This window comes from Falco cherrug, assembly GCF_023634085.1.
Source record: "Falco cherrug isolate bFalChe1 chromosome W unlocalized genomic scaffold, bFalChe1.pri SUPER_W_unloc_1, whole genome shotgun sequence".
Taxonomy (NCBI): Eukaryota; Metazoa; Chordata; class Aves; order Falconiformes; family Falconidae; genus Falco; species Falco cherrug.
The window spans coordinates 12,394,101-12,416,871 of record NW_026599288.1 but is presented as its reverse complement, the minus strand read 5'-3'; the positions used below and the strand labels follow the sequence as shown (position 1 = coordinate 12,416,871).

The window sequence follows — 22,771 nt, the reverse complement described above, 5'->3', positions numbered from 1 at the left end:
AGGGCTGCTATGGGGCTCAGCCAGACCCAATACACAGACTTTACAATGATTTTGGTTTAAGTCCATGTTCTGTTGTATGATACAATAAAACTAATATATGAAAGACTTATAATCTCTCTTTTTCCTCAGAAACTTGTGGATTTTTGTCTCCAAGTTTACAGAATTTGATGCTAGAAAGCTGCACAAGCTGTATAAGCATGCAATCAAAAAACGCCAAGAATCTCAGGTAATATTTTCAGACTCCTCTAAATATAAAAATTTATATTCAAAGATTTATAACTGTTTATTAAGTATCAATTTAGTACACTCAATACATTTTAAGTGTATTTTACTGTTCAATAAACTGTCACAGCACTCTCAAAACTACCTAGCTGCAAACCATCACATACCAGGTTAACTTTAATAAGTAGTTAGCACACCTATGCCCTAGCGTGGCCACCAATCCCTCACAAGGTTTCTAAGATCTTTCTTACTCTTTAAGCCAGTCCCTCTGCTACCTTCTCCTTGGCCCTCCTCATGTAGGGCAGACGCACGCACGGGCAGACGCACGCACACAGACTCCTTTCCCAATCTCTCTTCATCAGCTGCCCCTCTTCTATCTCCCTTAGAGCTATTTAACCATTTAGCAGGAACCAGCCACAGCTGCACCTTATCCCCATCAGCCAACCCGCTGCCTTGGAAGCCAGCCCACAGCTGGATATTATCAATGTTAATTAACCCAGCTTCATTCCTCTACAGTAGACTAGTCTGGTTTTTTAGGATATTTTCTGAAGAATTCAGATGCAACTTTGGGATTTATCAATGACAGTTTTTGTACTTGTCTCTTTTAGCAACACAGTGACCAGAGTATTAGCAGCAATATGAATACACATGTAATTAGAAATCCAGGTAAGAAATCTTGAGCATATTATTGTGCTGGATATCTTAAATGATGGTATGTAAAATGAAATAAGCTTAAAACTGTCTCCTAGAACTCCCATACTGTTAGATATCATAGGGATAGGCTGACTTAGCATAACTTCACTAGTTTGCTGATGAAATTCAACTGAGCACAGACTGAATTTGGTACTTACTGATTTTAGTAGCAAGTTATTTGGCCATTCTTTGAAAGTAAATTAATTAGAAAAAAAAAACAAAAACACTTTTGTATTTAATTTTGAGGTGGGAGAGAGGCCAACTCAACACTTGTAAACTTCTGTTTGTAGCAGTTGTAATGTCACCATATTATAAGAAAGATATTCCCTGAAGTCATGGTTAGCAATCAGTTTTATGGGATGTCTTTTATTGTTGACAATAGGGCTGTTTTTCTATGCTCCCACACTTGCCTTCTTGTATTACCTGGTTTTATATCATGTTATGTAAAACTTTGAGTATGTTATCATGGGTTTAAAATGAGTAAAATGTATTTTAGGAATACCATTAAAAAACTTTCATTAGCAAGGTATACCTCTAAAACTGATGTTCATGCTAGGGCTATCTCTCCTTAGAGAGGAACTTCCTACCATTCTGTTTAAAATTGCTCTTCTAAAGGGATTTGGTCTCTACTCACTACTCATTTGGACCATACTGATCCTCTCCATTCAGTCTGTAAAGTGGAAAATTTTAGTTTCTCAGCTCTATATATCTACGTTTCTAGCTTGCTTACCCTCTATTTACTTCTGAGGTTTCTCTTCGTTCACTCACATTAGTGCATTTGTCTTTCAGTTGTTTAGATCTTGTTTTGCAAATTATAACGCCACTTTCACATTGCTTTAAATCTGACAGGTAGAAGTGCTGTTTGAATTGGTGAAGAAAAAAAATTATAGTTTATGAGACTTCCTTATAACCTCTGCTTTATTAAACAGATGTTGAAAGACTGAAAGAGAATACAAACCATGATGACAGTAGCAGGGACAGTTATTCTTCTGATAGACATTTGTCACAATACCATGATCGTCTTAAGGACAGGCATCAGGGAGATGCTTATAAGAAAAGTGACTCTAGGAAAAGGTCCTATTCAGCCTTCAGCAATGGAAAAGACCACAGAGACTGGGTTCACTATAAACAAGACAGCAGGTAAATTGCTTCGGCAATTGTCAAATCTGTTAAGAATTCCCTTCCTGGTTTTGCAGTATGCTTCTAGTAAGCACCAAAGTATCTTTTCTGAGAATGCAGAATGACAAAGAAATTTCTCTAATGCAGTTCTGTTGAATTGACATAATTATAGTTCTTACTATGTGTTCAGTAATACTAATATAAGTAAATCTTTTCAGATACTATAGTGATAGTAAACATAGAAAGTTGGATGACCACAGGAGCAGAGATCACAGGTCAAACCTGGAAGGAAGTTTAAAAGACAGTCGGCCTCATTCAGATCACCGTTCCCATTCAGACCACAGGATACATTTAGATCACCATTCCACTTCAGAGTACAGTCATCATAAATCTTCCAGGGATTATAGGTACCACTCAGACTGGCAAATGGACCACAGAGCTTCTGGTAGTGGCCCAAGGTCACCATTAGATCAGAGGTCTCCTTATGGCTCAAGATCTCCTTTAGAACACAGATCTCCATTTGAACACTCATCAGATCACAGAAGTACACCTGAACATACATGGAGTAGCCGGAAAACATAACAAAGACTGACATTGTCTGGACCTTCTTTTAGCCATATACAGTAAGCTAACACAGTAATTGCCTTATGTGACTTGAAAGATATGGACTGAATATTCTGTCAGTAGCAGTATTGTTACTTCTTTCCAGGATGCAAGGTCTATTATCCCAACAATATAAAAATATTTTTGTATTTAAAGTTTATGCTGCACTGTGCTGCAAAGGTTGTGGCACCTTTCCGTGCCCCCCCCCCCCCCCCCCCCCCAAGAAATGGAAAATCTTTACTTTTACAGGGACCTCAACACTGCCCCATTCAGACTGGATTTCATAAAACTGTTTTTAGGCTGAACACAGTTTAAATTATGTTTGCAAATGAATTTTTAAACACTGACCTGTGATTATGTTTCAGGAAGGAATGAGGAGTTTGTTTTGTTTTTTTAGTAAAGAATTCTCAAGGATTTTTGTTCACTTCCTAAAGCTAATTGTTTACATTGTACACTGCAACCACCTTGCCGCTTTTCATCACAAGCTTGAATATTTAAGTTCTGTACCTATAACTGTAAAATAGCCAGGATTTCTCCTGTTTGTGATCAGTTGTAATAATGCCTTTTTACAAAATAAAATAAATGGTTGAAAATTAGCTGGGTTTTTTTTTTTCTTGTTCCTTTCCCCACCAACTCAGGTGTTGTCACAAGTACACAAGTATGAAACAAAGTCAGTATACTAACACTTTTAAATAAAATGAAATCACTGTTCAGAATGCAAAAATGGGGAAAGAGAGCATTTTTATTCCATTTAGTCCGCCCTTTTTATTGGATACTTCAGATTCATGTTTTGTTTTCATTTTTATATTAAACTGTCAATACTGTGATTTGTTGTAATGAAATGTTGGGAAATATTCAGCTAAACTGTGATCTGGAAAGTTTTTTCCAGTCTATTAGTTTTAAAGAAGGAGTGTTCAATATCTGAACACTTCTGAATCCAAATCAGCCAAAATTTATTAGAAATATACTTGTTTTCCCTCTTAAAATGGGCAATAATGTCAAATGTGCTATGCAGCCAGTTAACATTTTAGATTTGAATGGCTTTCTATTAATAGGATTATTATAATAAATAGATAACTTCTATGTACATAGATAACTTCTGTCTGACAAATTAAATTTAAAAGGATATGTGGGCTCTTGTTTTCTGCTGGTGTTTTCTACAGTGTATCTTTCTCATTTAACCATAAAAATATTAACCTCTAGTACTAAATTTTAATACACAACATAAATAGGGAAGATAAATGTCTACCCTGGCATCATGTGATTGGAGGAAACGTGTTGCTCCAATTTTTCTCATCTTGCAACATGTTGAGCATTTTTTTCCAATTAACCAGGTTTACATGAAAGCATTAAAATTGAACCAAAACCTCATCAGAGTACCTGTCTGTTATAATCTCACTGTAGGCACAGCTGCTACATGTTCTAAGTTAATAACATTTCCCAAGTACGTTTAAGCTAACTTAATGTAGGCTGAAACTCAGATAATTAATGCTTCTTCATTTCTTAGCTCTTCATCTTCCCAGGGGTGGGAGGGTTTTGAACCGTGCTTTTGAGCTTAATTACTGAAGCAGTGTTTAGTGGTGCCAAGTAAGGTTGTGCATGTGTGCTATGCATCTTCCTCTTCCAGTGGTGAAAAACTAGAAATTGGAGCATCCACAACTACTGCCTAGTTCTTACAGTTTGGGTAGTGAGCTGGACTCTTGGATCCACTATGATAACACATCAATAGAGCATTCCCACTAAGTCTGCTTTACCATCAGTGTAGCTATATTAGCATGGCATTGTGGCTGATCATGTCTATGTGACATGGTTAATCTGCGTCCACTTTTGTCAAAGGCATCTTGTGTCTTTCAGAGATAAGCAAGACAGAACATACTTGGTGGCTTTGGTTAGAATCTTTGTTAATTAGTTGCTGTTTAGGTTGTTAACTTTAATCATGTTATTGCTGTTTAAGACTTAACTGAATGCAGAGAGGGATGAAGTTTGATGGTAGAGATGTTTTCCATGGCTTATGAGATAGACTGTTATGGGATTCTCCTAAATAATAAGATATGCACCATATCCTTGCAAATAAGCCATTTATAATTTATTTTCTATGCATGCAGATTTGATCTTTATTTTGTTATTTTATAATGGTAAGTTGTTGAGGAGTGTGTCCAGTTCTGAAGTATCCATTTGACAAGAAGCCTCTTGTTTCAGATCTTAGTGTTGTTCTCTACAAGAGGTTTTAGGAAGTAAGAATTCTGGCAGCTCCAAGAGAACTCATGCTGCTGATAAAGATTCAGTTGTTTCAGCTGCCATGCATGGAATCATAGATTCATTTAGGTTGGAAAGGACCTTTGAGATCATTGAGTCTGACTGTTAATCTAACACTGCCAAGTCCACCACTAAACCATGTCCCTAAGCACCACATCTACACGTCTTTTAAATACCTCCAGAGATACCTTCTGCATAACTTAGATAACAGTGTTCTTTTCAGTATCTGTTCTCATGCTCCCCAAGGCTGACTACCTTGATTAGAAGTCCCTTCATTCGTAACAACTTTAGAGAGTGAGTCAGTTTGACCTAGCTTTATGAAAACTGAATCAGAGTTGGGTAATCCGGGAGTTTAGACAACAGTTCCCCCCCTGCCCTGGACTTATTTCAGTTTAGGACTAGTCCATTTCCATCACATTTAGGTGGCGCTTGAGTGACTCTAGTCATACATATTGTTATTACTAACTGGTATCATGTGCCCAGTGAGGTGTAGTAGTACCTTGGAGGCAGGTAACTTTGAGATGGAGGTGTGTGTTAGTATTACAATGAGATTATTTCATTTTGCCTCAATGGTTGGCTCAGCCACAGACATCTCATGGATTCTTCATGTGACAACTGGTATGCAGCTTATCAGCTGTGTGGTGACATCAAGTTCCCATCCCTGCAGGGAGCATGACAGAGCATGGCCGCAGGGTCTCCACTCCTCTCCATCTTCTGTCACTCCTATCAGCATGTGCTGAGCTGGCAGGGTGTGTTGCTTAGGGAACTGTGATGATGTAGATTCCATGCATGCCAACCATCCTGAAGGCGATAGCTGTATTTTACCCTAAAAAATCTTTCTGTAATACTATATTTCTATTAGGACACGATTTTCTCTAATTCCCCCCCTTCAAGGTGATTTTCCCACAGTTGCATATCCCAACAGAAAATGCCTGGAAGGCACAAATATATCTGCTGCAAGGGGAACAATGAAGTGAACCAGAAATCTCCTAAGAAATCCTGGATGCTGTCTTTCCATTGATATGGGCTATTGAAGTACCAGGAAAGGTAACAGCACACCAATAAAGGCAGAATTAAAACAGAACTCCAAACTGGTAAGAAGAAAAGAAGAAAAAAAAAAAAACAAAAAAAGAAACAATATTCTATGAAAATGGAAGAAAAAATTGGATTAGATACTTTGATTTGTACCACATGCTGTGACCTCAGTGCTGGAAAAACAAGGACATCACTGGTTATTGCCTAGTAGACTGACCCAATGTCAAGCAGTATTATTGGAACTGGACGATGTAAGTTTAAAGGTAACAATCCCTTTGAATCCTGCTACTTTGTTGTTGGTATCTGATGATACAAACCTAGAGCATGATTGTATATTAACTGTTGAACAAGTCTTTTCCAGTAGGTCAGATTTGAAGGATGTTCCATTGGAAAATCAGGAGTGGACTCTACGCTGAATGGAGAACAATGATCCAGATATGCAGTGGTAACTTTGAAGGATATGATTGAATCACAACCCTTGCCATCAAATGCTTAGCACAAAAGGCTGAATTAATTGCCTTGGCTAGAGCTTTGAAATTGTCACAAGATAAATAAGCATATATATATATATATATATATGTTTTGACTCTAAATATGCCTTTGGAGTGATACATGCACATGGGGAATTATGGAAAGAGGAGTTTTAACCTCACAAGGGTCACCTATTAAGCATGGATTAGAAACCTAACCTAAGGAAGTGGCCATAATTCATTGTAAGGCTCACCAACCTGGACATACTGAAGTCACACAAGGGAATTGTAAGGCTGATGAAACAGCAAAACGAGCAGCCCATGAAGCAATAATGGGAGCCTTGATTCCTCAAAATGTAATGAGAACTGAAGCGCCCAAATACAATGAAAAGGAGAATGAATTCGCTAAGATGCTAAAATATATAAGGACTTCAGACAGATGGTAGGTAACATCTACTGGACAGTGTTTGGTAACAGCTCCCATTATGTGGAAGTTGCTACAGCAGACACACGAAGGAACTCACATGGGAGCAAGTACTATAATCGCAAGTGTTAGGAGATATGCAATAGGGCCAAAGATGCAAAGCTATGCTGATCAAATAGTAAAAGAATATGCAATATGTTCTAAAAATAATCCTAAAGTGGAATTAAGACCTCCACCTGGTGAGGTAAAGAAAGGGAACATTCCAGGAGAATACTGGCAGATTGATTTTTCTGAATTACCAAAATGCAATAATTATAAATACCTCTTGGTATTGATAGATACCTTTTCAGGATGGCCTGATGTTTTCTCATACTGGACCAACCAAGCTAGAGAGGTAACAAAGGAATTATTAAATAAGATTATAACAAGATTTGGAGTTCCAAGTGGGATCTCATCAGACAGAGGCCCACACTTTATAGCAGAAGTAATACAGACAATTTCTACCCTTTTAGGAATAAAACAGGATTTACATATACCTTGGAGACCCCAGTCTAGTGGGAAAGTAGAAAGGATAAATAGTTTTTTAAAGAAATAATTGGCTAAATTGTATCAAGAAACTCATTTAAAATGGATAGATGTTTTACTTACCGATTTAATGAGAATCAGAATCACCCCAAAAGTTAGGAAAAGGTGAACTCATTTGAAATATTATACGGAAGACCATATGCTGTAAATTTAACAGGAAAGGAAGACCAAATGCTTACTTCTGGTGATTGGGTGCTAACTGAATATATATTGTCTTTGGGAAAGACTCTTTCCTCATTGTACAGGTATATTCAACAGAGAGCACCTGTACCATTGGACATGCCGGTGCATCCTTTCCAACCTGGAGATTGAGTGTATCTTTGAACTTGGAAGGATGAGCCTTTGGAGGAGTGGTGGAAAGGACCATATTTAGTATTACTGATAAATAATACTGCAGTAAAACTTCAAGAAACTGATTCTTGGATCTATTACACTAGGATTTAAAGGAGTCCTGAAATAAAGTGGAAATCAGAATAAGCGGCTCTTCTGAAACTAAAAATCAAGATATTTTAATGAACTGTTCTTGGGCTGAAATAAGACCCTATATAGAATTGAAGTATATCCAGGGAGGTTTGAGTTTGTTAATATGATTTCTTTGCAGATACTTGTTTAAACTTGTTTTACAGATGTATAAGATTTTGCCTGGTATGTGGTATGATAAATTCTCAAATTCGGTGAGATCAGGAGGACTCATGGACACAGAATACTCATTTGAAAATGGTGGAAAGATCAATGAAGGTTGTTAATAAGACCGAGTGTTGGGTATGTACCCATTTCCCTGAATACATTCATAAAGGCATTCCTCTAGTTGGTATCCCTATTCCATTTGGGACTAATTGGAATAACTTGTGGGTAACACCAAAATACACTAATTGGAATGAGACTGACCTCCAAACTTGGACAATATTGGATCCACACTTGTCCAACGTGAAGTGTGTTACTACAAATAAAACCAAGACACACACAAATAGAGCTTGGGTATTTGTGGGGCACTACCCACATTGTGATTGGTCAATGCAGCCGATGAACCCGTCAGAATTAACTATGAGTAAGTACTGGAATGTTTCATTGGGGACTGGGTGATATTGGATATGTGGCAGCATAGCACAAAAAGCTTTTACCACCGGGATGGTCAGGCACTTGTACATTGGGAGTGATTTTTCCAAATATAGCTATAGTTGAGAAACTGGGTAATAACGTGTGGTTAAGAACTTACCTGCAGAGGTATAGGCAGAGTAAAAAAAACCCTTATAGAAAAACCTGCTGGATTTCATTCTTTTGCTAGGTGGTTTATTCCTTGGTTGGGGGTTGCTGAATTAGAAAAGGCAATGATAAATATATCTGCAGTAATGGAAGAGATAGCCAGTGACACTGCAGATGCCATAAAGGCTTTGCAGGAAGAAGTTTCAGAAATAGCTCATATAGCTATGCAAAATAGAATGGCATTAGATATAATATTGGCATCTCAAGGTGGATTCTGTACTATTGTTAATACTAGCTGTTGCATATATGTGGATCTAAGTGGGAGAATTTCTACTGACTTACAAGAGATTTGGAAACGTACCAAAATCTTGCATGAGATCCAGAAAGATGATACTTCTTATAGATTTCAAGAAGTTTGGTTTTTTTGAAAGTGCTTACTAATTAGATTATTGGGCCCCAATCCTGAAAATGGTTAAGCGGATGATTAAACATACTGTGAAGAGCAATAAAATGGAACATGCTTTGATAGTGATTTAAGAGTGGTGTGTTGACAATTATAGTGAATTAACTGTTTCATGGGAAGAATGATTTTGCTTCTCAATTTCCACGTACAATATTTTGCCTCATTTGAAAAAGCAGCTTTAAAAAGCTATACATACGTTGGTTTTGATTTAAAAGTGCCAAGCACACACTATACAGATCTAATACACTGTCATAAAGCAAGGAAATTCAGATGGAAGGCTGTCAACCTGTCTTTAATTTGCTCTGTTTCATATACTCCAAGTTTCTCAGAATGCAGGCTTTAATACAAGAGCTATTAAGTGTACCTGTACTGGATTTACATGGCAAGGTAAGAAAAATGTGAGAGAAACAACCTTGCAGACATCAAGGTCAGTGAAGGAGGAGATGCTCCAGGCACCGGAGTAGAGAATCCCCTGCAGCCCATGGAAAAGGCAATGGTGAGGCAGGCTGTGTCCCCCTGCAGCCCCTGGATGTTAACAGTAGAGCAGATATCCACCTGCAGCCTATGGAGGACTCCATGCTGGAGCAGTCCAGCATGTCTTATTAATTGGCAATAAAATAACTTCCCTGAGTTTTGCCTGTGACAGCAATTGCTAAGTGATCTCCCTGTCTTATCTCAACCCATGAGCTTTCCATCTTATTTTTCCCCCCTATCCTGTGGATGGAGGTGCAGTGATATAGCAGCTTGGTGGGCACCTTGCAGCCAGCCAAGGTCAACCCACCACAATACCACCAAGAATTAGACTCAGAACCACAGTCTTGAACATCTGTTCTTTGCTGCATGTTGCTTGGTTTACATTTTTAGAAATAGCTTTAGTAGATGAGTTAAAGATGTGCAGGTAGGGGAAATAAAGTGATATAAACTTAAATGAACAAGGTAAATGTTGGAAACATTATACAAACAGGAAGCTTTCATCTTCAGACAAGAAAAATTTTGCCTTATGCCAACTCAGAATTTGTTATATAGGTGTGTGAATAAAGAAAAACATTTCTACTAATATCATATGTCTCAGGATGTATGTATCAAAATAGTAATTTTTTAGTGATAACATCTCACATATTGAACTCACATTGATTAAAAATGTTGGACTGAAATGAAACAATTTCTGACATCAGTGTTCAATTTCTCTAAAATGACATAAGTACAGTAACTAATTTTACCAGCCAATGACATATTGAGTATTAAGTTGTAAAATCTCATCCCATCAGCAAAAATAGGAACTTATTAATTTATGGGGACTACAACCTGTCACAGTTTAACCCCAGCTGGTAACTAAGTACCACACAGCCACTCACTCACTTCCTCCCCATCCCTCTGGGTGAGGGGGGAGGATCAGAAAGGAATGTAAGACTAGAGGGTTGAGATTAGAACAATTTAGTAATTGAAACAGAATGAAAATGAAAAAAACCAACAATGACAATAACAGTTGTAATGAAATGGGGAAGGGAAAAGAATAAAATCCAGAGGGAAAGGAAAAACATGTGGTGCACAATGCAACTGCTCATGACCGATACCCAGCCAGTCCCCTAAAAGTAATCTGCCCACCCTGGCCAACCCCCAGGTATATAAACCAGGCATTATGTCCCATGGTATGGACTAGCTGGCTAGTTCAGGTCAGCTGACCTGGCTGCATCCCCTCCAGCCTTTTTGCTAGCAAGGCCTGAGGAACTTAAAATCTCAAAGCCAAAACACAGCACCATACTAGCTTCTAAGATGAAAATTAAATCCACACCAGCTGAAACTACTATTTAGTCATGTATGTCAAGCTACTTTTTCCAATCACCTCTCCTGTCCTTCAATATAAATACACAGCTATCATTCCCTTAGTCTGCTGGCTATCTTAAAGTCCATTGAGTTCATTTAGTCCATGACTTGGGCTCCATCTGTTATAACAGTCTTCCTGGGCAGGGAAAATGGTATGAGGTGTTGGATTGTTGCACCTTAAAGTCAGTTCTGATTCTATCAGAACTGTGCCTATCTGGTTTTGCCAAAGTAATTCTTCATTGGTGTGGCAGGTAAGGAGTCTGGTTCAAATCCAAAATAGTAGAAGCAAGTGCCACAAGGAATCCAGTACTAGTAGGTATCCAGTCCCTCTGATAGCACAGGTTCAAATCCTACTGCTGCCACCCAGCAACAATATACAATATTATATAACAAATAACATCACTCAGTTTATTGGCTGTTTTCACCCAAAATCAAATCCCTTTGAAGCACAGATCAAATTCCCCCATCCTTCCACATTAGCTACCAAGTGCTCCCAGACCCTCAAGCAAAAGCAAGCCCACAAATAGGTTTGCCTTTACCTGAGGCATGAATGACCCTGACCCAGACTTTTCCTCAAGCATAATTTTAAGGTGCACTACAGGGACTTTGTCACAGTGCTATCAAAACTAGCCAGCTGCAACAAGGCTTTTACCATCATGTACCAGGTTAACTTCAATAAGTAGATCCCCCACCTTGCCCTGGCACAGCCACCAATCCCCCACAAGGTTTCAAAAGTTCATCTACTATCCATGCTGTTTTTTCATCCTCTTCAGGCCAGTCCACGCTGCTTCTTGCCTCTGCTGTATGTGCAGTCTTCCTTCTCCAGGCTCCTCTTCCAGCCAGCTGCTCCTCATCCAGGCCCCCTTCTTCAGGCAGGGCAGGGCAGGGCAGGGCTTATACTAAATCAAGGACTTTTCAGTTCCTTGGGCCCTGCCAGCCAGAGGGCTGGAGAGGCATAGGAAACTGGGAGGGGGCACAGCCAGGACAGGTGACCCAAACTAGCCAAAGAGGTATTCCACACCATATGATGTCATGTTCAGTATATAAACTGGGGAAAGAAGAAGGAAGGTGGGGACATTTGGCATTATGGTGTTTGTCTTCCTGAGTAACCATTAGGCATGATGGAGCCCTGCTTTCCTGGGGATGGCTGAACACCTGCCTGCCAGTGGGAATTGGTAAATTAATTCCTTGCTTTGCTTTGCTTGTGTGCACGGCTTTTGCTTTACCCTTTTTTTCCCCCACCTTTCCATTTTGTTATTATTATTGTTATTATTTTTGTTCTTACCTCTTTATTCTGTTTAAATTATTAAATTATTCTTATCTCAACCCTTGACTTTTACATTCCTTTCTGATTCCCCTCTCTATCCCTCTGGGTGAGGGGGAGTGAGCAAGCAGCTGTGTGGTACTTGGTTGCCAGCCGGGTTAAACCACCACATGGGCCCACTGAGCTTTAAATAATTCACCTTTATGTTGCCAATCCAAATCTACCTGAGCCACTTCAATCTTGGCTGACTTATATATGTGCTGGTTGTTTCGATGTTCTTCAGTGGCCCAACTCTTGGGTACATGAGCATCTACATGATATACCTTTACAACCAGGTTCTCCACCTGGGGAACTGATATCTTGATATCTTGCCACAGTGTTGCAGCCCAGATGGGTTTACCTCTGCGTTACCAATTACTCTGCTTCCACTGCTGTAACCACCCCACAGGGCATTTGCCACCGTCCATGAATCAGAATAGAGATAAAGTATTGGCCATCTTTCTCATTCAGCAATGTCTAAAGCCAGCTGGATAGCTTTTGTTGCAGATTATCTTAAGTTTTTACTGAATCTTTCTATATTTTGTGTTTATGTAACAGTTAGTTATAAGAGTATTTTGATTTTAAGGAGTTAACATCCATGTTAGAATTATGTTAGCACTTATTAACCAATGACATATGAATTGCTGTACTGCTTGTTATCCGAGACTGTTATTTGAAGTCCCTATGCTATAGACCATAATACCCTTAGTCCTTATTCTCTAGACCATAACCAGAGCACCTAGGTTCTATTGTGTATAGGATGAGTTATTGGACAGTTTGGCAAGGCTGTGGGTAAGTGGATAACTGCTGAAACTTGGAAAATTTGAATGTTATCTGTTCTGTTGATCCAGCCGTCCAATTTGGCAGCAAAACTTACTTTTAAGGTGTCCTGAAGTGAACTACCTTCATTATAATAATAAAAATCACGCCCACAGGTCAAGAAGACCCTTGCCCAGGTGAAGACCCTTCCCCTGCGCAAGCATAGTAACAGAAAAGGATGACACTGCAAATATTACAATTCTATGCAAATTTCTAACCAATCATTGTAATTGGGAGTGTATGACCTTGTAATTTTGTGTATAAATGTAACGGTAAAATATACACAGGTGTGCTTGATTTGTGGAGATGCCACTGAGCACCCAGCGCTGCAATAAAGGAGTGCCTGCTTCTTAATACTACATTGGTGTTAAGAGGTTTGATTCCAAATTTCAGTGACAGTTTTGGCGACCCAGATGGGACCTTGCGAGTGAGACTGGAGGGGATCGAGTGCTGATCGAGCTCCGGCCAGCACCGAGGATTTCTTGGGAAGAACCATCTCCCTTGACCCATAAAGCTCCTCGCAACGTTCCCTGGAACAAGGTAAGGCACTTCCTTAAAAAATTTTTGTTTGGTTGTATAGCCTGCCCGTAAGGTGCAGCAAAAGCTGAGTAGGGTTGGGGCTCAAGGGTACCAGATTTGGTTGGTCTGCTCAGCATAAGCGAAAGCTGTTGTCGGGTCAGACATTTGTTTGATCTGCCCGTAGGTCATAAGCGAAAGCTATTGCTGGGTTGGACATTTTGTTTGGTTGTGTGCACATTTGGTTGTACAATATATATATGAATATATATATACTGATATCGTCTGCCTTATTTTTTAGGTTAAACATTTGTTTGGTTGCAATATGCGCATATATTTGATTTTAAAGTTTACATCTAAGTTATAAGTGGGTAACTGCTGAAACTTGGAAAATTTGCATGTTATCTGTTCTGTTGAGTGTGTGAGTGGGTGATTGAGATGTGCACGAAGCAAGTGTGGAGCCCCAATCCACTGTTCCAACGTCCCATGAGGGGCTTGGTTGGAGAAGGATGAAATGTTTGATTTGGTCGTTAAATATATAAGGTAATAACAAAAAAACAAATTGGTAACATGGCAACAAGACTTATAAAATTATTTGAGAGTAAAAGTGTGGGGAATTTAACATTGGATGAAAAGATATCGAAAACCTCGTCGTTAGGATGTTTGTTAACACACTGGGATGAATTACATGAAAATTTACGAAAAAGTCAAATGATAGAATATTGTAATAATTGGTGGCCATTGTATGTTTTAGAAGATCGGGAAAAGTGACCAACGAATGGAACACTAAGTTATAATGCTATATTGCAATTGATGCTGTTTTGTAGGAGAAAAGGGAAATGGAATAAAGTACCATATGTGGATCTGTTCTTTTATCCGAAGCAACAAACGGATTGGCAAAAGGAATGTAAATTGATCAGTCGGGATGATCTAATAATGACATTAACCTCAGAGAACAGGAAAAGTAAAAGTTGTTGTTCTGCTTGTGACATTGGCAAGAGATGTATTAGATTTATAGTACTGACGGAGGATGAAATGGAATTGGAACTTGAAGTAGCCCCCCCAGGGAGAAATCGGGAAGAACCAGAATTAAGGATAGCTGAACCAGATAGTCGTGGTCAAAGTGAAAGAGAGACAGAAGATTCACCAGAGGCAGGGCCTTCAGGAATTTATTCACAAGGATCTTGAAGAACTAGACAATAATCCAAATTAATAGCTCCTTTAAGACAAGGAGTAGGGCAGCAGGGACCAGTGTATGTGAAAATGCCGTTTTCTGTTACCGATTTGATGGCATGGAAACAAGCTGCAGGAACACATAGGGAGGACCCAGAAAGGGTAGGAAGGGTTGTGGAAACAATTATTAAAACACAGGATGCTGATTGGAATGATATACAATTATATTAGATAATTTATTAAACAGTACAGAAAAACAGATGTTAAAAACTGGAAGGGCACAGGCAGAAACTGCACATAGCAACGGTTTACTTACCAGAACACTGGAACAAAATTTTCTCACAGGAGACCCTCAATGGGATACAAATATGCTAGAGAGCCAGAGGAGCTTAAGTCAGTACCAAAAGTGGATGCTGTATGGGGTAAAGCATGCAATGCCAAGAGCTTTAAATTGGTCTAAATTATATGAGGTAAAACAAGACAAAAATTAATCACCCTCAGTGTTTTTAGAGAAACTGAAAGAAACAGCCAGAAAGTTTACTGATTTAAAATTAGAGTCAGAAGCAGATCAACAATTGGCTTTAATATTCATGGGACAATCAACACCAGATATAAAGAGAAAACTTCAAAAACTAGAGGGAGAGGATTCAAGGAATTGAAATAAGATGCTTGAAACAGCATGGAAAATTTACAATAACCGGGAAAAGGAGGAGGAAGAGAAAGGAAAAGAAAGAAAAGATTAAAGAAACCCTACTGATAGCTGCCTTAACGGGGAATGTAACAAGAGGAATAGGAAGAGGAAGGGCTAGAGGAAGAGGGGGTTTCAGGAATTTTGAAAATAGAGAATTTAATACCTTTGGAATTAATCAGTGTGCATATTGTAAGGAGGAGGGATATCGGAAAAAGAAATGCTCAAAAGTACAACTGAAGATACATCAAGAAGAAGCAGTATAAATGATGACTTTATATGAATGAAGAGGACCAGAGGGGAACCCAGCTGAACCTCTGGTTACAATTAAGTTGGGAGATGAAGGAGTTAAATTTCTTGTTGATACTGGAGCAACATATTCTGTATTAAATGTTTGTAAAGGGAAACTAGGAAATAAAACTGCAAAAATAACTGGAGCAACAGGGAAAGAGGAAAACAGGCCATTCCTACAACCCTTGGATTTAAAATTTGGATATAAAATAATTACACATGAATTTTTATACATACCAGATTGTCCAATACCTTTGTTAGGGCGGGATTTACTATCTAAGTTAAACGCACAGATAGTTTTTGAGGAAGGAGAAGTTTTCTTAAAAATCCCAAAATCAAAACCAGGAGAAATGCTAATGATAGAAGAGAAGGTGAAAGAAATGCAGATATCACAAGAAGTGGATGAGGCTGTCATACCAATAGTCTGGAACACAGACATACCTGGTAAGTCTAAGGCAGCACAGCCTGTAACGATAGAATTAAAGGAACAGGCAAAAACTGATAAGAATTAAACAATACCCAATTAAGCCGGAAGTGAGGCAAGGAATTAAGAAGTTAATTGATAAGTTTTTAAAATATGGGATTCTTGAAGAATGTGAATCAGAATATAATACTCCAATCTTGCCAGTAAAGAAACCTTCAGGTGAATACAGACTAGTTCAGAATTTAAGAGCTATGAACCAATTGGTTAAAGATATACATCCTGTTGTTGCAAGCCCATATACACTCTTAACTGCATTAAGAGAAAAATATCAAAGGTTTACAGTGCTTGATTTAAAAGATGCTTTCTTTTGCGTACCCTTGGAGAAGGAAAGTAGAAAACTGTTTGCTTTCAAATGGGAGAATCCACAGATAGGACGGAAGATGCAACTGACATGGACAAGGTTACCCCAAGGATTCAAAAAAGTCTGACAATCTTTGGTAACCAGTTAGCAAAGGAACTTGAACAGTGGAAACAAAATGAGTCAGAAAGAACTGATGCCTGGATATTTACTTCTACAATATGTGGATGACATCCTGATTGCTACAGAAACAAGATCCACTTGTGTGAAGGCTTTGATGACAGCACCAGCATTGGGACTGCCGGACCTAACCAAAGACTTTCAGTTGTTTGCTCACAAAAGACTACATTTTGCACTCAGGGTGCTAACCCAGAAGATGGGAAGTTGGAAAAGACTGGTTGGGTATTTTTCCAAACAGCTGGACACTGTAAGTAAAGGGTGGCCTGTAGAAGAATGGCTGCAGAAGCATGGCCTTAGAATCTCTGAAGATCTGCACAATCCAGGCCTGGTATTAGAATAGGCCTGCAATTAGAATTGTGCTGAAGTTAACACGAAAGTTAGCCTTGAGCTATTCTTGAATCCTGAGACTGAGTAATTATGTTGTGCCAACAGGCCGTGGCTGTAACAAGATACAGCTGCTGGGAAAGCAAGTGCAGGGCCAAGAAAGATAGGGAGTGGTATGGGAATATAGGGAGTAACAAACTACAAGGCTGAAGCATAGCAACACAATTAGCTACATGGATAGAATGCTTATTTTAGTCATGATAATTAGGGGTGTGAGAACCGCACGCGCTTAGAGACTAATAACCAATTATATTTCTGCTTTACGAATATGCATGTGTATCGGTTCTATATAAGTAGTGTTAGAAACTAATAAAGTTGAGCAAGATGCATAACTCATATTGAGCGTCTTCTTGACTCCGGCGAACCCTTCTTCCAACATTTGGCGCTCCGAACGACGGGAAAGTTGGTAATTGCTGGAAAAACTCTGCCTTTGCATCGCAACGGTGGGCTTTGCAAAACTGAGAGTCGCTGTGAAGAGTTCGAGCAGGAAGACGTCCGTAAAGAGTAAAGGCGTCTGAAACCGGCATTGATGTTGTGCATGGACCTGCACCGGTAAGACCGTTTTTCCCTCAATAATGGAAAGGGAAGCAGCACTCACGCTATTATCTGATATTCTTGCTAAGCGAGAGGCTAGCATGAGCACCAAGAAGCTCCATGAGCTCTGTAGGTGGGCAGCTGAAAACGGATACTTAAAAGACCCGCAATTGCTGTTTAGTGTGACTGAGTGGCGAGCGGTCAGGGATTCCCTTTGCGATACGATCCTTAGCAGCAGCAAGTTGGCCAAGGACTTGGGGACTGCCTGCCGGGAGGTCATAACCCATTTACGATCCCTGGTTGCAGAGAAAAAAATGGCTATGGCTCCCATGGAAACCGAGTCGCATCTACCCGATTATTTGGTCTAGGCGCTCCATCTGCAAAAGGCATAATTGTGCCCATTACAAAATCTGCGACAGAGCTATTACACCCGACACCATCTCTGGAGGGTGCCGCCGCAACGGGTGCTCTGCGCCACCCTGAAAGCTACCGAGAGCCGCCCCCCTGTTAGATGAGGACGAGGGTACTACGGCGGGTCCGAGTGCACCTCTGAATGAGAATGCGGAGTCTGCTAAGGAAACTGAACCCACCCAACCTGCACCTGCCCCGATCCCCCATCCCCGAACCAAACCCTCCGACCGGACCCTAAACCGCTTGCAGCAGCAATTGACTGAATGCCATCTGCCTACTGCCGGTCATGATGTTCAGATCCTGACCCAGGAAGGTGTTATCCTCCACCCTGCCGCTCCCCAAAGTCGTTGGTCTGGGGTTGTAAGAGACGCTATATTGGAGGGAGAGTGGGAAGCTGCTTCTGTTGTTGCTTGTCCAGTGCGGACTACTGCTTTACCTGCTGGTTCAGCAGCCGCTGTGTAGAAACCTTTTGATTGGAAATTTATGCAGCAGCTGCGACAAGCCGTTACACGATATGGATTACAATCTGAACCAGTCAAACACTTGTTGAATTATTTGTTTGACTCTGAAATTATGACACCCAGTGACTGTACTTCGCTAGCCAGATTGCTTCTTACACCAGCACAGTTCCCCGCGCCCCACCAGCGTGCCGTGCCATGCCCCGCGGCTCCCCCCGCTCGCCCGCCCACCCACCGCCACGGATCCCCCCAGCTGCTGGCGAAAAGGGGAGTCCAGAGTTCGGTGTGGAGCTGCAGATTGCACCCCCGCTGGTGGTAAGACCACGTAGAGTAAATCACGGCAAGACACTACGCTAAATTCCTCTCTGTGAGGGGAGGGGGGGTGCACTACGGAAGGCCGCGACGAGTAAATCGCAGCAGGGCTTCTCCGCGCTGATATCCTTTCTGTGAAAGGGGAGAGCTCTGAGAAGACCGCGATGGAATTAGACGCGGCAATTAAACTGTTAACTGGCATCCTCCTTAAGAGAGGGGAGGGCGTTAAAGAGACAGAAGTGGAGACCTTAGTTCGCAGGGCAGGAAAAAAGAATAAAATCCCCGAGCCCGCGTTATTGTTTAGTATTGCGGAATGGAGAGAAGTGGGAAATTGCCTCTGGGGTGGCGGTCGATAGTCAACACTCTGGAAATTATGAAAGCGAAAAAAAAAAAAAAAAAAAGCGGCGGCAGCCATAGAAGCTTGGGGAGAGATGTGTAGAAAAGCCAGTGGAGCAGAAGGGTGATTCACCTAAGCCTTCTCTCTTGGTTACACTTTTCGGAGTTGGGCATACTCGTCCTATGAAGGGTATATCCGCCCCTGCGTGTTTGACAGTGCCGGAGCTTTTAGATAATACAGCGGACAAACCAAAAGTTCCTTCTGGTCCTGAAACATCATTGGACGAATTTGAGGAAGAAGGCGGGGAGAAACCTTGTGATAACAATACAGAGAAATCCTTACAGGAGGTAATAGATAAATTAAGAAACCTGGAAAAGCGAGTTAAAATGAACCTGCCTACTACTTCAATACCTGTAATTCCTCCAGTTAGCCCAACTACCCCACCAATGCTGAACTCGAGAAAAGATCCAATTCTACAGCGTTGGTCTGGTGTTATTCGTGATGCTATTTTGGAGGGAGAATGGCAGGTGACCAGCTCGTTAGCTTGTCCAGTACTGATTAATAATCTTGATGCACATAATTGGGACACGATTTATGGAAGGTTAATGATCAGATTTTAGTGATGGGAGTGTTGCAACCTGCTCTTCCACCTTTTATGATGATCCCTCAGATTTGGCAAATTGTTGTGATAGACTTGAAAGACTGTTCTGTCTTTTTCACGATTCCCTTACACCCTGATGACACACAAAGAGACTCACTAACGATGATTTGCAACTGTTCTGATCCTGGTTGCATGGCACCGAAGCCAACAGTCCTCAAACTTGTTCACCAGAACAGCGGGCTGCCCAGAAAGTTGTGTCCCCCAAGATTCAGACAGGCTGGTGTGGTCACCGAATGGCAAATCATCAGTTATCTTTTTTTGGTTTGTAATGTTGCCACTTCACCTTTTGCCCTTATTTTGCAATGGCAAAAGAAAAAGGGGGAAAATACGGCGATCATTTTAGAGGGGTTGTTTTTGCCATTGCAACCCAGACATTGATGGCTCCTTAATTGGAGTAGGACATGTTATGTAGGCTTTATATGCCCCTTCCTTTTCTTACTACCAGACCAAAAGGGAAGCAATTTGGGAGTTAAGGTATATGATGACCTAAATCGACATCAACGGTCCATTGATACTTCTATGACAAGTGGAAGTAGCCAATCCTGGGGGAAAAATGAATGGACGCCCCAACGTATTATACAGTATTATGGACCTGCAACTTGGAATCCCAATGAACTCATTAGTGGTGCTCGAGAACCTATCTACAATCTGAATCGTATTATTCGGCTACAGGCTGTTTTGGAAATTATTACTAACCAAACAGCTAAAGCTCTTGACTTACTGGCAGACCAGGCAACTCAAATGCGAAATGCAATTTATCAACACAGGATGGTTCTCGATTACCTGCTAGCTGAAGAAGGAGGTGTTTGTGGTAAATTAAATGTTTCCAATTGTTGTTTGAGAATTGATGACAATGGTGAGGTAGTTAAACAAATCACATCTGAAATATGAAAGTTAGCCCATGTTCCCATCCAAACTTGGAAAGACTGGAATATTGACTTGTTTTCCTGGCTTCCCAGGAGCCCCTGGGTAAAACGAATCCTATTTTATTTGTTATATGGATTACCCACCTTATTGTTTTTGCCATGTGTTGTTCCATGTTTTATAAGATTAATTCAACACGTTATAACTAACATGCAATTTGCTACTATGGTTTCACCCGATGGCATTAAACAAATTCGAGTGGTACGCTGAAATGTACAGTTGACAATACAGATTATATAGTTAACACAATAACAGTTTAATAACAAAAAAGAATCTGGGAACAATTGACTATTAACAATTTAGATAACAATGTAGGCTGAGTAACAAAAAAATAAAATAGCAGCAAAAACAACCGCCAGGAACGCATAGACGAGGATGTGGTAATGTCTTTTATATTTTTCCACCTCCGCCATAAGTTCTTGACGTGTGGCAGTAGAAAAACGCACCCTCCGCCTAAACAACAACGAAAAAAAAAAAAGGTTTTGATTCCCCTTTATAATGAACCATATAGGTTAGACATTTAGAGAACACTCACCTTATGGGATGTTCAGACGGGGAAATGTGTACTCCAGACCCTTCCTCCCTGGCAGGTGATGTGGCGGTCTGATGGTGAGAAAACATCATACATTGAAAACAAGGACCTGTCGTTTGGCCATAGTGCCAAAAATGTTACTATTAACTACTATTAACAGACTTACCGGAGTGGTAAGCTCGGGAAATGGGTCTGGGACTTCATCTGGACACGCAGTAGCCATTTTTTTATCATATGAATGATCTGTGTATGCCTTTGAACATGCGCATGTGCAATTTTAAAGCTCCATGGAATATGTTGGAAAAATCTGGAAAGACCGTGCATGCGAAATCCCTATAGTCTAGCCATGATAGTGACGCATGTAAAAAAAGGGAGGGAATGTGTTAAGAAATTATAGTGTTTATAGTTCATTTAAATAATATTGACTTTTATTATTACTTGAGTGAAATGTATAGCTATAAGTGTTGGTTTTAGGTTTTGTTTTTGTAGGTTATTATTATATGTATTACCCAACCCTGTGGATTTATTTTGAAAACCGTGTGTTTGACGCAAAGTAAATTCAATGAACCATTTGACAACCAGTAAACAACAAATAACAATTTATTAACAAACATGAACTAGAAGCTGAATAACAGAATAACAGTTCAGCAAAGTCTCATGTAACGTGAAAACAGGCTTCCTCACTCGTGAGTCCAGCACAGTCCTGAATAAAGTCGGGGTGGTAACTCCATCTGTTCCCTCCATGATAGTCTGTGCCTGGTCCTTGGTATTCTTCTTCTCGAGGTGACGAAGATGAACAGAAACGGATAACAAGTCACATGGTAACCTTGCTGGAGATCAACAGTTTTCTTTTGTTTGTATAGCAGTCTCTTGCACTGTGCTTTGGTATCCCATGGGTTCCACTACTTGGGGCGGATTGCGAGGAAGAGATCGCACTCTTCTGTATCGGCGTGACCAAAAACACTCACAAAAGCACATACTGATAGTTACTGTAGTCACGATGAGATAAAGGCTGAACAGCAAAACCATACAAAGTGTGTCGTCTCCTGCTCCCATCTTTTCCAAAATGATAAGGATTGTTTGTGGAGAGACAAATAAATTGGTCTGTGACCCTCCTGGTTAAGATTCAGGCTAATGCCCTGACCAAAACTGCACAATGAAAATGCATGCACAGCCTAACCTTAAAGGGGCATGAAAATTTACCCTTTTAAACGCCCACCTCTTGGCTCTTGATTCTTAACTCCCACAAACAAACCTTATATATGCTAAGAAATGTTTTATTTTGTTTTGTTATGTAATCCTGTTATGATAATGTTTTGAAATTAACTTATGACATGTTTGAGTTTTGAATTGTTAGCTAACGTTTGTTAGGGATTTATAGTTATTGTTAGTCATTTATAGTTATTGTTAGTCATTTTTAGTTATTGCCTGTTATTGTTTATTGATAATGGTAACTGGGTTTAATGCTTAGATAAAGATTGTTAACCTCCTTTGTATAGTTGGCAGAATCTTTTCTCTATCTCTGTCTATGACACCCACGGAGCAGCAATGTTGAGCCACAGGGTGGTG

The 22,771-nt window shown here is 40.0% G+C and overlaps 1 protein-coding gene across 3 annotated transcripts in view; it reads left to right on the top strand.

Annotated features, from left to right (window-relative positions):
• LOC129734135 (chromodomain-helicase-DNA-binding protein 1-like) overlaps nucleotides 1–10,385 on the top strand; it is a 74,529-nt gene extending 64,144 nt beyond the window's left edge. For 2 of the 3 annotated variants that reach the window (XM_055700320.1, XM_055700319.1), the window contains 4 exons: nucleotides 130–226; nucleotides 831–888; nucleotides 1,845–2,055; nucleotides 2,253–3,233. In XM_055700320.1, the coding sequence (XP_055556295.1) occupies nucleotides 130–226; nucleotides 831–888; nucleotides 1,845–2,055; nucleotides 2,253–2,616 (730 nt within the window). In that variant the 3' untranslated portion in view covers nucleotides 2,617–3,233. Of the gene's footprint in view, nucleotides 1–129; nucleotides 227–830; nucleotides 889–1,844; nucleotides 2,056–2,252; nucleotides 3,234–5,787 lie in introns of those variants that run through there. The other variant, XM_055700321.1, reaches the window with a different exon arrangement.
• Nucleotides 10,386–22,771: the final 12,386 nt, after the last annotated feature.